Source organism: Hypanus sabinus, chromosome X1 (assembly GCF_030144855.1).
Source record: "Hypanus sabinus isolate sHypSab1 chromosome X1, sHypSab1.hap1, whole genome shotgun sequence".
In the NCBI taxonomy this organism is placed as follows: domain Eukaryota; kingdom Metazoa; phylum Chordata; class Chondrichthyes; order Myliobatiformes; family Dasyatidae; genus Hypanus; species Hypanus sabinus.
Window position 1 is genome coordinate 20623881 of NC_082738.1, and position 18164 is coordinate 20642044.

The following is an 18164-nucleotide window of genomic DNA, read 5'->3' on the forward strand; positions in this document are numbered from 1 at the left end:
AAACTGAAGAGCATGCAAAAAAGAGATCATCTGAATAACTTCCATGGACTAGATAAATAGTGTATTTTCTGTATCAGATGCAAAATGGCATCTTAGCCTTAGCTTTTCCAGTGAAGGTAGATTTCTGTGTGGTTTTTATATTTAAACTGAATAACCTTGGTGTTTTACCCTCACAGATTCATGAAACAATTGAGACCATTAACCAGCTCAAGACACAGAGAGAGTTCATGCTGAGCTTTGCCAGAGATCCGCAGGGCTTTATCAATGACTGGCTGCAGTCACAGTGCCGTGACCTGAAGGTACGTATTTTACCAGCTGCATTCATGTTAAGCTCCTTTTTAGGCTGGCCATTTTAAAGGCACTTTCCACTCTATTCATGTGAGACAATATTTGTTAAACATGAGAAAGTATTTTAAAGTTTCAATTAACAGGTTTAAGAGCTCCTTATTTCTCACATTTGTGCGGAAGTGAATTTGAAAAGTGGTGGCACCTGAATATCTCTGATACTGTATTCCCTATCTTGAGCTGTTTGTAGTGAATTGTTGAATTTTCAGTTGTTATTTTCCACTATTATAAAAGACATGCAATTGTAGTGTTCTATATGTAAGAAGCATAGTTAAATGTACACAATGTTGGGATCCAGAGCAAGAGTAAGTCTCATAAAGGATGGCACATGAACACCATCTGTTCTGGTGAAAGATGTTGGTAATTAAATATATGTATGTCCTATTGGGTGTGTTACTTAGGTTTGTGAATTAGTGAAGGCAGGTGGGTTAATGTATGCTCCTTTGCATTGCACCTGAGCTAATTAAATTTAAGGAATACAGCGTGGCCTTTTTCGATTAAAGGGCAGAAGATAACACTTGTAATTTTGTGGTGTTAATCTCCATCACTTGGCTATCTGCCTGCTGTTGTTAATTGGTTATGGCAGCAATTTAGTAATTTGTTCTACGTTGCAGTCCTCTCTGCTGGGTTTATCCACATTACCGATTTAGGGGTGATAACTCCTTAAGGAAGCAAGACTGAAGTCAAACTTCTTAATTGCCCACAAACTTGACGGGTTCTGCAGGAATCATGTTGCCTTACTTTGTGCTGCCATACTGAACAATAATTCTCGATTACCTTTTTTGGGCATTATTTTAACTCTGTGCAACCATATTTTTGCTTGTTGTATACTGTGTTTATTGCTATATGAGTATGGGGAGTGTAGAATGGGAAGATGTCATTCAATCCACCAAGCTTGCTCTTTCTGTAGTCAATGAATCAACTGGTCTGGAACTCTGTTGAACCTCTTTAATGATATAACACTTACAGCTGACAATATTGGCAAAAAGTGCCTAATGTTTGCATATAATATTCCTGTGTTAGTTCAGCAACAAAGTTAACTTGTCATTTCAGTTTCCTTTGGCCATATTTGTGGTGGAGGCTGCCTGTTTTGGTGTTGTTGCACCTGCTGGATTACAAGCCAAATTTTTGTCCACCCAGTAGCGGTGTCCCACCATGGGCAACTGACTGCAATTGCAATGGTGTATTTCTATAAATGAATTTTATTGTGCCTGTGGCTACAGGAAGCTCTAATAACAAAGAAACAATGTACAGCTTCAAAATAGGCACAAAATTCCAGCTGCACGTCCTGGTCTGGACATTAAACTGGGCTTCACCTTAAGATTTTTTCTTGCATTATATGATGCCTTTGTTTCAGCCAGGGGAATGTTTTGTGAATGGATAAAATGTTCGCCCACCAATATTACTAACAAAAAAAAGCAGCAAAGCTTTCCTGGCTAATATTTGTCCCTTTGGGGAAAAAAAAGTCATTTTTTGCATGCTGTTTGGAATCTAGCTGTGCGCAAATTGACCGTCGTATTTTCTTACTTTGCAACAGTGATTGTATTTCAGAAGTAGCTAATTGGGCCATAAAGCACTTTGGGGTGTACTGAGGTCACTGAGGCGCAGAATATTGCTTTCTTTACGCACTGTTTAATTGTGACTATGAGCCGAGAGTGCTTGTTTTCTCAGCCAGAGGTTTAGTTGTAAATCTGGTGAGAGAGATGTGCACCAGGGGTACACAAGTAATTCAAATAGAAACATTAAGGCTGGATTTTACAACTCTGCAGGTTGCTGTGGAACTTACCTGTAGACTGTCAGCAGCATATTTAGCTTTTCCCTTGGTAGTGTGCTTTACAGAACCTCAAATACCAGCAGGCATTTGTTTCCATAGAATATCTCGGCTCTGCATAGTGCTCAAAGCAACAGGACATTCAAAAGGATTTCCATTATAAAAATTCAGCTCAAAAGAAGGCAATTTCATACAATTGCCTGCCCAAGCACCAGTTGTTAACCCTTTTTTCCTCGTGTGCATATTCCTTTACTGTCACCTATTCTGCATGAAATACTGAATTCACCCTGCATTGTTATCTCATTTGCAGTAAAATATTGCAAATTCTAAACCAATGTAAAAGTTATTCCTTTTAATTTTCCCATTCATACTTGGCTAATCCTAAATGGATGCTACATTGCAACCAAAGAAAATGATCTGTGATTTTTACCCCCTTAAATCCTTTTAAATTTTTGATCATTCCTATTTTGTCATTTGTTTGACGATCATTCCCAAGTTTTGCCTAATCTCTCACCCAGTTTATTTCCCTTCATCCTCTTCTCTATCCATGCTGCTTGCATCCTTTCTCTGAAACTGCTCACAACACACTAATTGATAATATTTTCATGATAAATCTAATGGTAAATCAAGCCTTAATATTCTTTGCCCTAGCATATAAAATCCAGTTCCCATTGGCCTATTTTTATGGTGTTCTCTGTTACAGTTTTAAAGTTCATCAAATTGGCACTCCTTCGTCTTTATTGATTATTTTAGTTCAAGGTTAATTTCTATTTATTTTCTCCAAATTTTTACTTACATATATCTATCTTGAGCTGAATTTGTCACACATTAGACTAATCCCTGTTCTTTGTTTTCTTTTTGTGCTGTTTGCTTTATCCCCTAACGTGGTTTTTCCAGCAAGTTTTGCTAATTACATTTTGCCCACATCCGTATCATACTGTGATTCTTCCAACAACACATCTCTGCTATTGTAGTCTTCCCACCACAGAAGTTCAAAGACGTACATGTGGACTATGTTCCAATAAAATGAGAAAATATTTCATTTTGTTGGAGTCTATGTTTGCAAAGCTTGGCATCAGTAGCGTAGCAGTATTATTCTAATGTAATTGCTGTTGTGTATCAAGGGTACACATGGTTATGAGTTTTTCCCTTATTGCCTATTCGGCTGAGCACTTCTATCTTCAATTCTTGCCAAATACAAACTTATTTAGGTGTTTGAGTATTAGTTGGCTGCAACTGCAGATTTTCCTGTTTGAAGTCATGATAAATTGCTCACATTCTTTTTCCATATATACATTGTATATAGTATACATGGTATTCTTATAATGCATTGGAGCATTAAACCAAATATTTAATTCTGTTGGGTTATTTAGAATACATTGGTGGCTTATGAGAGCAGCTAAACCTCCGGCAGCAGAATAAAGTGGTGTCCTTAGACACCTTACAGCTAGCTTCTCTTATTTGTCACTGACTTTTTCCATACATGGTAAATTCGTATTTTACAGCAATTGTCAGCAGCATTGCAGTCAAAGTGAAGCATTCTGTTTCAGAATCACTTCTACAATACTGAAACTTGCTGCTGTGCATCAACATTGCCCCATTTGATATTAGAGGATTTCCTTCATAGTTTGCAATAACTGGGAAGATGTGCCTGGTAGAAAATACAGTCTGCATTAGCTACTCTTGACGTCCTGAATTGAGAGATCATTGTGGTAAAAGCAAAATCTCACCTGCCTTTTGATGGGTAAATGGAAGGTGGGGGGGGGCGGTGAGGAATCAACATGCAGCATTATTTTGAACATCTAACCACTCCACTTCATGATTTGAAAAGAGGGAAACCTTTCACCTTCCCCAGCCTACACATCCTTGAATCCCACATTACATGGTTGACTCTTAATGCTGGATAAGTTTGCAGCAATGTAAAAACAATGGCCAAACCACACCTTGCAAGCAAATTTATTTTGTAAAGCATCATGTAGTTAACTGCCTGTAAACAAGCATAGCATTCAGAAAAACAATTGTAGAAGCAAGCCCTTGGCTTTTATGGATTTCTTTTGCAAGCAATAAAGTGTGAAATGCGCTGAGGTTTTAGATTCTGTAACTTGAAATAATCGAAACCTTTGCTATCAAAAGTACAAATCTGCCATTATCTAATTCAGTGGTCAGACAGGCTGTGGGGATTGAATGGCCTAATTCTGATTCTATAGCCCTATGTATGTAATTATTATAAAGCAATTAATCATAACCCGGCTTCCTTTGAATAGTAAGCTTGTGTTTCCCCTCCCATGCTTTCTGCATTCCACCCCAAATAAAATTTGAACATATGCTTTACTCTTTGCAGCCATATTACATTGCAATATCTGCAATTTCTGCTGTTCTACACCGTGAAGTACCAGAAAAGTACCTTTTATCTGCCTCTTTGATGCTACGTTTCTGTAATGCGCTAATGAAATGCAAAATGCAATTGCTGATGAGCCTTCCAACCCCTGCCATTTTGATAGCAAGTGAACTTGAGCTACCCTAGTAGAATCTTGGAACCTTCGACACCATTTATTTTTATTTTGCATCTGTCTGTTCCAGTCACTTTTGATGTTTTGTATTGTAGTCTATGACTGATGTGGTAGGAAACCCAGAGGAAGAGCGCAGAGCAGAGTTCTACTTCCAGCCCTGGGCTCAAGAGGCTGTCTGCAGATACTTCTATTCTAAGGTAAGAATATGGTAAGACTCACACCATCATTGGGTGAGATCTTTGTTCTAGTTTAATTGTGTAACAGAACACATAGATGAGTTAAAATGTTTCCATTTCATCTTGAACCCTTCATTTAGAACTATCCTTGTTTTGATGGAGTAAGCATCTGCTCTCCATCTGTTTTCTGAAGTCTTCGTGCATGTTTAAAGTCACGTCATCAGTGAAGCAAAAGCACAAAATTTCCCGGGTTGAGACAAGTGGGCAATCCAGTTCATGTCCAGAGATAGGGAGGTGGGATGAGTGGTTCCGGAGTTGAATAGTGCTATTGAAGTAATTTGAAGTGCTGTAGTCTGTTTCAGATGTTCACTGACAAATGCACAGAACGTAAATACGTAAGCCTGCTGGTTCACTTTCCTTTTTCTTATTGAATTGTGAAGTCTTTAACTCCATATTTACTTCCCTGACAAATCTGAACCATAATATTTTGTCCTTCAAGCATTCACTTTATCTGCATTAAGTGAGGGGGGAGGCAAAATAAACTCCATGATTTCATCGTACTTCAAAATGCTTCATAGTTATTTAATTGCTAAGCATTCACTTGCAAATATGGCCACCCGATTATCCACAAATTGCAAATGATAAAGGGCTGTTTTGGTGGAGACATGATTTTTGACCAGGACAACTGGAGGGCTCAACTTGAGGGTTTCAGCTTAGCATCCTGTCCACTACCTAGTATCGTGTTAAATTGTCAGTTTATATTATGTAGTTAAGCCATGGGAGAGAGGTTTGGAAGCATGATCTTTTGCCTCAGGCATGAATGACACCAGTTGAGCCAAGTTAATACTTAATTAAGCGTGATGTTTGTAGCTTAAGATAATGGTCTGAAAGGGACTTGGTAACTGGGGCAGATGAACAGTAATGGATGTTTGCTTTAATGTCATAAATCTAAGATTTATTGCCCCATCTATTCATTTATTTTTTGTTTCCTTTCCTCTTTTGCAACACCTATGGCCTTTAAAGAGCATTGCTTTTTCCAGAGACTAGCTTTTTGATTGATTACTGACCACGTTCCTCACAGTTGTGTTTTTTTTTATCAACTTTTTTAAAAGGGGAAGTGGAACCTAGCCTGTCCATCACAGGCTGTAAATAAAGTCAAATGTCTAGCAAGGTTTAAAAGATATTTTCTGATCTGTGCACCATCAATGCACTGTGAGCAACTGATTCAAACTGGTTGTGTGTACCAGTTGAATTGCCAGCTATCTTAAGCAATTGTGCTGTGTTAGCCATTATGTAATGAATATGGAACATGAATTCTGGTATGATACAGCGTTTAAACAAGTGATATATTTGGAAAATCTCTGTGCAACTTCTTACTGGAATGATGCTGATTTTCCTCTTATCTGGTTGCACCCAGTCCCTGTTCCCAGAGAAGCTAGTACATTTTAGTGTCAGGATATAAGACTGTTGCTGAAAGTTCAATGGAGCAGAAGCCCTCTCAGACCTTATTTACTGCTCAGTGAAATCGTAGATCATTTGTGGCCTGACTCCATATACCAGTCTTTGCCCCATTATCCTTACCTCCTTATACCTTTGCAATAGATTCCAGATTTGGAATTAATTATTGACCAATATCAATTGCCGTATTTCTACCACCCGCTGTATGCAAAGATGCTAATTTTGAAAGAAGAACGTAACCTGAAAGTCCTTGGAAAAATCAGCAGGTCATGCTTCATCTAAAGTTTCAAGTCAATGACATATCGCTTTTCAGTTCTGGTGAAAGGTTGTTCCCCTGAAAACATTAACTCTTGATTCTCTCTCTGCATGTGCTGTCTCACCTGCTGGGTGTTCACAGCGTTTTCGATCTTAAATTGGTACTGCTCTGCTCACACCCAGCAATCATTCCAGGAAAGCACGGTGTCTTCTGTTTGGTCAGAGATGTGAAAAGACACATAAAAGCAAGGATGTAATGCTGAGGCTCTACAAGGCATTGGACAAACTACACTTGGAATTGTGAGCAGTTTAGGGCCTCTTATGTATGCAACAATGTGCTGGCATTGGAGAAGGTCCAGGGTAGATTCACAAGAATGAATCTGAGAATGTGTAAGGAGTGTTTGATGTCTTCAAGCCTGTACTCTCTGGTGTCTAGTAGAGTGTGAGTGTGGGGGGGTGGTGTGGGGAGGATTTCATTGAAGCTTACTGGTACTGGATGTTGGAAGGCCTAGGTAAGTGGATGTTTCCTATAGTGGGAGAGCCTAGGACCAGGGGCACAGCCTCAGAATAGAAAGATGTCCTTTTAGAGCAGAGATGAGAAGGAATTTCTTTAACCAAAGGGTGGTGAATCTGTGGAATTCATTGCCACCGATGAGAGTGGGGGCCAAGTCATTGGGTATATTTAAAGCTGAGGTTGATAGGTTCTTGATTAGTAAGTGGGGGTCCGAAGGTTATAGGAGAAGGCAGGAGAATTGAACTAAGTGAGAAAGTAAATAAGCCATGATGGAATAGCAAAGCACAATTGATGGGCCGTGTTGTGTGTTCTTTGCAATACCTTAGCTCTAAAGCTGGATAGCAACCTTTTCTTTCTTTCTCATTTTAGGTGCAGCAAAGGAGACAGGAGCTTGAACAAGCCCTTGGGATCCGCAATACATAAAAGGTGGCCTCATCCTACGTGTAGCAACGAGTTGACATGAGATGTCTGGGTTCAAGGTTGAACGCAGTTTTTATATGTGCACAAAGATTTCTGTTACAGTGTACAAACTGTAAAACTACATGCAACACTTGCACAAAATAAATCACCACATAGCCCTTGTACTCCTGAAGTGTTCTTTGCTACCTTTTATTATAAACTGACATGTTCCCTTTATTAAAAGCATAGGATTAGAAAGTAACATTAGCTTATTATATCCATATTTGGGGAAATATAAACCACAATTGGTTGACCTCAATAACTACATAAAATTCTATTTAAATGAACTAGTACTACTACTAATAATGATATATTAGCATACTAGATCAGATAATTAATCCTTTATTTACTTTTGTTGTATTTTTCATAACCAAGAGGCTTTGTGTTGAAAGTAGCAAGTATTTTGTAGACAGACTGTGATACCAGCTACTTAACACCCGCCCTCAAAAAGAAACCACGTGCTGCTTTTAACAATGGAGTGTTTCTGAAATTCAGTGGTGATTTTGTGGCAGTATTGGTACCTGCCTGAAGGCAGGTCAGTGCCTCTTTGCCCCTTCGCGTTAGATTTATGCTATCCCACTTGCCAACTTTTGGGGGCTAATGTAAGGGTGCAGTGCTTATTTCTTTAAAAATCCTTAAAAATAACTAGCTTGCAAGTAATAAATGTATTAATCTCACTATTTACAATTGATTCTGTCTTGTTGCTTTGAAAGATTAATTTGAATTTACATAAAGTTTTCAGGTTTTTCTTTCTGCTTTGAAATTCATCTCGTTAGTTTTTGACAAGTAACTAGTTACATGTTTAAAACACGTTTTTCTTTAAATTAGTGAATGACTTTAAAAATCACTCCAGTGCTGCTTTACTACTGGGTTGAATGTATCGTACGTATCTTATGTATTTTACTTTGTTCTTCTTGACTCCTATTAGAAGTTACAAAGCCAGAAATGAAGGGATAATTTTGTCTGGCTTTAGACAAAAAACTGTTGTGTACAATTCAAATTGAAAGGTGTCCAGATGACTGTAGTTCCTTTGTCTGATGCATTGATGAAGGTATTATGTACGTTTAATACTTTATGTATTGTTTAACACTTGAAGGTTGGTGTGTATAGTACCTTTACCATCACCCTTGTACTTTGTATTAGTCTTAATAGAGCTCAGTACAATTCTACTGTAAGGTTACAGTAATAACTGTAGCACAATTTTTGTTTGGGAGCTTTCTGCGACACACTTTAAACTTTTCAAGGCACAAAACAGTCACTTAAGTTTTACCTCTCTGAACATGCAAATGAAACCCAGTCCAATGGTTGTACAAACTACAACAGTTGGACGAAACCTTCATAGGAGTCAATATTTTGTAGCAGTTTAAAGGTTAATTAGTTTAAAAAGTGAAGGAGTGATTAAACTGATACACGATCCCTACCATTCCTTAACATTGCAGCAGCTTATGTGTGAACCCTCTTACAGGTAAAGAACATTATTTTTATCAAGTTTAATTCTGAGGTCTTGCAATATGTTTCTTAACAATAGCCCTTTGAAGCTTGATTCTATTATTCAATTTGGGAAGAGTTGACGCCAGTCTCAAGCATAAAAAGACACTGCCCTATTTAAAATCACTCATTTGGGAGAGTAAGTTATGCAAATTCCAAAACAAAGGCATGTGTTTTCTTGAACACACTTTTCATCACTCAATAGTGCCCATCCACTCAATAAAGCCTTACTGAGTGGGTGGGCACTATTGATCAATAAAAATATGTTCAAGTCCCCTCTGACATTCGGTGCCCAGATTTTCATGTAGTGATTAGCTGGATAAGCTGTTGGAGGTTGGACAGTGCCTATGATCAGAGGCTGAAAGCAGGCCATAAAATGTTACATTTTTAAAATAAATTTATGACCTGTAGCCTAAATTAGAACAGGACAGATTTGTCCCTTTGTTAGGGTGACAGCATTGCTGTTGTCAAACTGATGCTTTATTCCTACATTGTAACTGAAAAGTCCAAGCAATGCTTTTTTTGTACCTGTAGAATTTTCTCCCCCTTTAAATCTAGAATGCAAGGTTAACACTTTTGCTTCGAAGAGAATAAAACAGTTAAAATAAATCTCCCCAATAGGGTGGTTGAGGTCCTTAGGAGCTCACCTTATAATTTAAATCATGCTTGGACAACAACATCCCAAGTTCATTCGCTGGTTTGTTCGTTATTCTGCTTTGACGGAACTTGACATGCTACAATTGGCCACTCCCAGGGTGGGAGGAAAAGAAGAAAGGATTAGCCAGAATTGCTGCCCAGTTACTGCTTGGCTCTTTGTTATTGGATACCGCTTCAGTGTTCCATATCTAGGCTTGCTGAGTAGTTGATTAGAGAAGGTGGGGTCCATGCCAACATCCATGAAATCATAACTTGAAGCATTTGAAAGGGTTGCAGAGGGCAGATCTAAATTATCATTGGATAAAAAGCAATAACAATTGACTTTCTTCAGTAACTGACCAGCTGAAAACAAATCAGTTATGTTTCCAGTGACATTAAAAGTTTTTCCCTTGATTATGCTGCTATTAGATACTTAATCTGAAGCCACTTGGATGTTTGAAGTGGGCTCTGTGTGTTTGATGGCACACGTTTGTATTGCTAGATGTTGTTGGATCTGTTTTATTCCATTCAGCTACCTCTTCAAATGTTGAAAAAAAACAAAATGAAAGTAATTTGATTTCAAACACTTGCGTCCTCTTTCTTGGTATGACTGTGGTTAGGATGGGGGTAGTCACAAATAGAAGCAGTTAAACCTCAGCAGTTATGCTGCAATAAGCTGTATTTTTACTGAGTAACATTTTGAGGGACCATTTTTGTACACTATGCTTGTATGTGTCACTCAGTTTTAATAAAACCTTCAACACAGAATATCATGGTGTGGTTTACTGCGGCAATCATTTGCTTTTCGTACTGCTCCTGTAACATCATAAGGCACAATTGCAGTTCTGTTCAGTACATGATAATTTGATTTCTTTTGCTTTTCTTTTCTGAAAATGGACCTAATTAACATACAGATTCAGTTTTGAAACTGTTTGCATTAATTGCACTGATTATCTGCTGCATAATGAAAGTGGCAGATTATTGAAAATTATGTCCAGTTCCAATGTCACAGGACTATTCCAATAGAAGTTTGATTCTTGCATTGTTATCCAATAAGCAGCCGCCATCTTGCGTGTAAGAAACAAACCAATCTGGCAGGAGTGAATCAAATTGGCAATTTGTTTCCTTCTGTATTTAATGACCTCTTAATCCCATTGGTGTATTCTAGCCAAGCAATGCAACCACCGTGCAGTGGGCTCTTTGCATGAGGCTAATAAAAAGTAATATAATAAATGAGTTATTTTTAACCCGCTGCACAAAACAGTGAGGTTTATTCCCCATTACTGTGATACAAAGCACAATTTGGATAGTAGTGATCTCAAACTTGCAAATTAAAAAATTAAGCACCTGAAATCCAGTGTACTTGAATTGTGGCAAGTGCACTAAGAGGTCTTGGAAATCAAGCCCTTTTGTATTATCAACAAATCAGTTCACTATCCATCACGCTAAGCTTTCAGTACAGCTAGTAATCTCACCAGTGGCAACTCACATTTAACCTGGTAGCTTAATTGCAAAAAACAATGCACTGGATATGCCAATTTTGATTCTAGTCTCCAAAAAAGTTGCTGCAATTGCAGGGAAACTTACTCGTGACATTGCTTCCAAAGTACAAAACTCAGCCTTTGCTTTTCATGCTGCTCATCCTCAGCACACACAGTAATGACCAATTATTAACTAGAAATGCTGTGAATATTTTGATACTGTGATGATATTTTTGTGCCTTTCAGGACTTGAATGGTTATGTTCAAAGTCCTGTAGGGAAAGTATTCATTTAGTCCTGACAAAGGTACCTAATTATTTTTTTCTCAAGCCATTTTTCCCTTAATTGGGCAGCCTTAATGTACTTTTAAACCTTTGGTTTCATGCATTTTTTTAAATGTGCAGCAATGGCTTATCCAAGTAGTGTAACTACTTCCTGGCTTATGATTTTTGAATACTTTTTCTGCCCCATTTCTCTACCCATTTGCTAGCATTAGCTGGATTTTCATCAAATGATGGGAAATGCTGGCAGGTTTTCCCAGCTATGCAAGACCATCTGACTGATCTTAATCAGATGTTCCTCCAATGTCCGAGCATGTTTTTCTGAGATTGATTAATGATCAGGGTAACAAATTTCTCCCTTGGATGCTGAGGCCATTGTTTAAATTATGAGCTCTTGGCCTCAATTGATTAATTAAGCACAGACTGTACAACTAAAAGTGACGTGAAGCTTGTTTGTCCCTGCATAAAACTTGCATGCATGTGGAGAGCCTCTTCCCTGTCTGGCTATATGCAGCTGGCTGCAAAACCCCGATCTGCTGGCGCAAATTCCCCCTCCTGTGTGCACACAATAGAAAGGAAATGATAAAGCTGGAAGATGCAGAAAAGATTCACTAGGGTGTTTCTGGAACTGGAGTTTAGACAGTCTGTGACTCTTTTCCCTGGAGCAAAGGAGGCTGAGGGGTGACTTCTTAAAGATTTATAAAATCATTAAGGACATAGATAGGATGAAGGCACACAGAAAGTGGTGGGTATATGGAATGAGCTACCAGAAAAAGTGGTACATGTGAGGACAATTACAACATTTGCACAGGTACATGGACAGGAAAGGTTAGAGGGATATGGTCTGAATGTAGGCAAATGGAGCTAGCTTAGATGGGTAGCTTGGTCAGCATGGAAGGCTGTTTCCGTGCAATTATGCCTCTATATCCACACAGTCATTTGGTGCCTGTGAACTATGGTGACATTCTGCGGGCAATGTACTCTTCTTTGAACTCTGAACTATAGCTGATTTTGCCTCTGAACACCAATGTGTTTTAAAACACATTCTGAAAACTTGAAGGCTGTCTATCCAGTATCTGAGTGTTAGACTGATACAGGAGCCTTTATTTTTAAATCAGATGTTAAACTACATCTTTTGTGATTCAAAGCTGCTCCTCTTTTTCTGAGAGGAGCAGGTGAGTTCTCGCAGGTCTTCTGAGCAATATTCACCGGTTAATCAAAGTCAAGAACAAGTGATAGTCATTATCACAACTTTATGGAACCTTGTTCTGCGCAAAGTAGCTTCTGCTTTTCCACATAAGTGACCACTTCAAGAAGTGCTCATTAGTTGTGAAAGGTGCAATCCAAATGCAAGCTTGTTCTCCCCACAGATGCATCTGATAGGAGTATTCCCAGCATTTTCTGTTTTTATTTTTGGTATTCAGCATTTGCATTTTTTATTTTCCCTGATTTTTTTCTATCTCATCTTCTCTCATACGGAAATCTCGCAGCGCTATGACAAACTTGGAAGCTCTGCTTGGTCTTGCTTAGGCTGCATCAGTCTCATTGGCCACATAAGATGTTTAAAAGGTGTCCACGTGAAAAGAAATAAATCAGAAGTCATGTCACAAAGGTACATACCTCCCGTACTGCAGCATAGTAGACAAGGTCATATCCCTACATCTGTTCACTGAATGCAAATGTCAGGTACTTTTGCAGAGGAAGTCATTCCAGTGTCGTCAAATTAATTCTGCCACAACTTTCAGGGTTTGTTTTTAAAGTAGAAGGAACTGATTTGCAAATGTAATTAAGGAACTGAGGCCAAAATGGTTCTTATTGTTAGCTGTTCATCTATTTTAGGAATTTCTCATGCAAACAAAATCTTTCTATTCAGACTGACTGGTCTACAGTAGCATGTTTTCTGTATCACCTTCTGAATTTAGCAATTTAAACTTGCTTCCACCACTTCTGGTGGAGTGCATCAGATCCTAGTGATTCACTGCATAAAATGTTTACATACTTCTATTTGGTTCTTTTTATGCCTTTGCCCCTTCTTCCAATGGGAGCCACCTCTCTCTTTCTACACTTGTCGACATCCTTCATGGTTTTAAATACCTATGTTGGATCTCACATCTTCTGTCCCATGGAAAGCAATCCAAACGTATCCAATCTATTCACTTCAAAGACCTTTTGAGTAAATCTATTTTGCATCCTCATCTACAAAGCTATTACATCTTCCCTAAAGAGTGCTCAGAATTGGACCAGAATTCTAGTTGTAGCTGAATCACAGTTTTATAAAGATTCATCCCAACTTCCTTCCTTGCTCTTCTTTCTGTACCTCTACAAATAGTGGATTAAGTTTTTTTTTTGAAGATTTCTCAATGCACACTGCCACTCGATCCAAAGCTATAGTATCTGCTCCTATAGCCCCTTTTGGAATTGTAATCTCCAGTTTATACTGCCTTGTCATACTTCCTATTCAAATACAATATTACATTTCCCAACATTAAACTTCATCTGCCACCGAGCAACCCATTTCAAGCGTGTTCATATCTATTACTATCCTCCACACAGTTCACTGCTCCCAGGCTTTACATTATCCGCAGGTGCAAAAATGACACCCTGTAAACCTAAGCATTGGTATTTACCAAGAAAAGCAGCAACCCAACTACTGCGCCCAATAAGTTCCAATGTACACTTCCTTCCAGTCCAAAAATTCTGAATCCCATCTGTTCTTGCCATCCACTTTTAACATTTGAACAGAAAAAGGCCATAGATATAGGAGCAGAATTAGTCCATTTGGCCCATTGAGTCTGCTCTGCCATTTCATCATAGTTGATCCATTTTCCCTCTCAGCCCCAATCCCCTGCCTTCATGCCCTGACTAATCAAGAATCTATCAACCTCTGTCTTAAATATACCCAATGACTTGACCTCCACAGCCGCCTGTGACACCCAGTTCCACAGATTCACCACTCTCTTCCTAAAGAAATTCTTCCTCATATCTGTTTTAAATGGACATCCCTCTATTCTGAGGCTGTGTCCTTTGGTCTTAGACTCCCCTATCATAGGAAACATCCTCTCCACATCCACTCTATCAAGGCCTTTCAACATTCAATAGGTTTCAATTAGGTCACCCCTCATTCTTCTGAATTCCAGTGAGTACAGGCGCAGAGCCATCATCCTTTCAATCCCGGAATCATTTTCATGAATCTCCTTTGAACCCTCTCTGATGTCAGCACATCCTTCCTTAGGTAAGGAGCCCAAAACTGCTCACAATACTCCCAAGTGACTTATAAAGCCTCAGCTTTACATCCTTGCTTTTATATTCCAGTCCTTGCAAAATGAATGCTAACATTCCAATTGCCTTCCTCACCACCAGCTCAACCTGTAAATTAACCTTCAGGGAATCCTGCATGAGGACTCCCAAGCCCCTTTGCACTTCAGATTTTTTAACTTTGCTCTCCTTTTAGAAAATAGTTTATGCTTTTATTCCTTCTCCCAAAGTGCATGATCATACATTTCCCTACACTGTAGTCCTTCTGCCACTTCTTTGCCCATTCTTCTAATCTGTCCAAGTCCTTCTGTGGCCTCTGCTTTCTCAAAACTACCTGCCCCTCCACCTATTGTTTCATCCACCAACTTGGCCACAAAGCTGTCAATTCCATCACCCAAGTCATTGACATATAATGTAAAAAGAATCTGTCCCAACACAGACCCCTGTGGAACACCACTAATCACAGACAGCCAATCAGAAAAGGCTCCCTTTATTCCCACTCTTTTCCTCCTGCCAATCAGCTACTGCTTTTTCCATGCTGGAATCTTTTCTGTAATACCATGGGCTCTTAACTTGTTAAGTAGTCTCGTGTGTGGCACCTTGTCAGAGACCTTGTGAAAATCCAAGTTCACAACATCCACAGATTCTCCTTTGTCTATCCTTCTTGTTATTTCTTCAAAGAATTCCAACAGATTTGTCAGGCAAGATTTTCCCTTGAGGAAACCATGCTGACTTTGGCCTATTTTATCATGTGCCTCCAAGTACCCTGAAACCACATCCTTAACAATTGACTCCCAACATCTTCCCAACCACTGAGATCAGAATTTCCTTTCTTCTGCCCCTCTCTGGAGGGACCAGTCACATTGCTGTATTATGGGGCTGGATGGCCTCCTTGCATTCTTCTGATGATTAGCAGAAAGGAGTGATGCAATCTTGCCAAAGAAGCCCAATGAGCCACTAAGGTTACACATAAAACACTATTCTAATGACAGATGTGTATTCAACTTTAGCTCTTTCTGTTTGAGCTTTGGGCTAGTTTCTGGGATGCACTCATACTCGAGGACTGCTTCAGAATTTGAGTTCATCAGAAAATTTTGTGAAGTGTACAGTACGAGGGGTGATTGATAAGTTTGTTGCCCAAGGTAGATGGAGTCAATTTTAGAAAACCTAGCACATTTATTTTTCAACATAGTCCCCTCCTACATTTACACACTTAGCCCAGCAGTCATGGAGCATACGGATCTTGGGCCTCAGAAAGTGTCCACAGCAGGGGTGATTGATAAGTTTGTGGCCAGAGGTAGAAGGAGAAGAGTTATACAGCTCTCCTTACATGCACTTCAACTCTTTGAATGATTATGCAGTAAGTTTGAGGTTAATAACTCATCTCCTTCTACCTTAGGCCACAAATCTATCAATCACCCTGATGAGTTATTAACTGCACGTGCATGTAATGAGAGCTGTATAACCCATCTGCTTCTACCTTAGGCCACGAACTTATCAATCACCCGGGATGTGGACACTTTCTGGAGGTCCAAGATCCGTATGCTCCACGACCGCTGGACTAAGTGTGTAAATGTGGAGGTGACAATGTTGAAAAATAAATGTGTTAGGTTTTCTAAAATTGACTCCTTCTACCTTAGGCCATGAACTTAGCAATCACCCCTTGTACATCAATTCTTTTTAAAAGATCAATTCCATCAGCTTTTTAAAAAAATCAGCATGCAAACAAGGCTCAGAGGCCTTGTTCTCCTATATTTCTCCTATATTCTGATGAAAGATCTCAATCTGCACATTAACTTTTTTCCCCCACAGATAATGCCTAACTTGCTGAGGGTTTCCAGCAATTTCTGTTTTTATTTCTCTTCTATCGGTTTATTGTGGGTGAAAATCCAGGTTTGGGGATTTTGGTGTAAAATTATCAGTGTAGTTCAAAGCAAGCGCTGCACTATCAAAAGATCTGACAATCGGACAAGTATAAAAGTACATGTGGTTCTATTTGTAAAGTTGGCCAATATCTCATTTGAAGCACAGCCTGATCATTGTGACATTGCTGTGTTTTGAAGCCTCATCAATACACAACAGCTGTTGTATTTCCTGTATTGCAACAGTGCCTGTGAAATTCTTTGGGACACCCTAAGATTGAGAAGCACACTGTGTAAACGTTAACTTTTTTACTTCATTCATTCTGGGTTACATGCAAGCTACTCCCAGATCATGGGACATGGGAGGGGAGGAGGGAATCATAGTCAGTTTTGCCCTCAGCATCTTAAGGATAACATTGAAAGGAGTTCACAATAGATCCATAATCAGGAATCAAGACATAAAAACAAAAAGCCCTGGAGGCATGGCCTCCATGAAATGAGGAACAGTTAGTAATTTTGGTATGGTTTTTATCTTAGATTTGGAAGGTATTCTAAGGGACTAGATATACATGTATTTGGTTAGAATGGGACTGATTAGGGATAGTCAACTTGGCTTTGTGCATGGTAAGTCATGTCTAACCAAGATTATAAAGTTTTTTGAGGAAGTTACCAGGAAAGTTGAAGACAAGGCAGTGAATGCTATTGACAAAGTCTTACATGGGAGGTTTGTCAAGGAGGTTCAGTTGCTTGACATTCAAGATGAGGTATTAAAATGGATAAGGCATTGACTTAGTGGGAGAAGCCAGAGAGTAGATGTAGATAGTTGCCTCCCTGACAGGAGGTCTGTGACTATTGGAGTGCTCCACAGACCAGTGCTGGGTCTGTTGTTGTTTGTCATCTATATCAATATCAATGATCTGGGTGATAATGTGGTAAACTGGGTCAGCAAATTTGCGGATCACACCAAGACTGGGGGTGTAGTGGACAATGAGGAAAACTGTCAAAGCTTGGAGTAGGATCTGGACCATCTGGAAATTGCGCTTAAAAATGGCAGATGGAATCTAATGCAGTGAAGTGCAAAGTGTTCTACTTTTGGAGGACAACCAGGGTAGGTCTTACACATTGAGTGGTAGGGTACTGAGGAGTGCAGTAGAACAGAGGGATCTGGGAATACAAGTACACAATTCCTTGAAAGAGGTGTCCTAGGTAGATAAGGCCATAAAGAAATCTTTTAGTGCTTTGGCCTTCAAAAATCAAAGTACTGAGTACAGGAAATGAGACGTTATGTTGAAGTTGTATAAGATGTTGGTGAGGTCTAATTTGGAGTATTGTGTGAAGTTCTGGTCACCTACCTATAGGAAAGATGCAAATATGAAAGAGTACAGAGAAAATTTACAGGAATGTTTTCAGGACTTGACCTGAGTTATAGGGAAAGGTTAGGACTTTATTCACAAGAATGTGGAAGATTGAGGGGAGATTTGATAGAGGTATACATAATTATGAGGGGTATAGATAGGGCAAATGCAAGCAGGCTTTTTCCACTGAAGTTGGGTGAGATTAAAACTAGAAGTCATGGGTTAAGGGTGAAAGGTGAAATGTTTAAGGGGAACATGAGGGGTTACTTATTCACTGAGAGGGTGGTGAGAGTGTGGAAAAAGGTGCCGGTGGATGTAT

The 18164-nt window shown here is 39.1% G+C and overlaps 1 protein-coding gene across 1 annotated transcript in view; it reads left to right on the forward strand.

Moving 5' to 3' along the window:
• The window catches only part of smarcd1 (SWI/SNF related, matrix associated, actin dependent regulator of chromatin, subfamily d, member 1), a 41457-nt gene extending 31077 nt beyond the window's left edge, over window positions 1-10380 (forward strand). The window contains exons 11-13 of the mRNA XM_059956016.1: window positions 177-299; window positions 4722-4823; window positions 7399-10380. Coding sequence (XP_059811999.1) covers window positions 177-299; window positions 4722-4823; window positions 7399-7452 — 279 coding nt within the window. The 3' untranslated portion in view covers window positions 7453-10380. The remainder of the gene's footprint in view (window positions 1-176; window positions 300-4721; window positions 4824-7398) is intronic.
• The last annotated feature ends 7784 nt before the right edge of the window (window positions 10381-18164 follow it).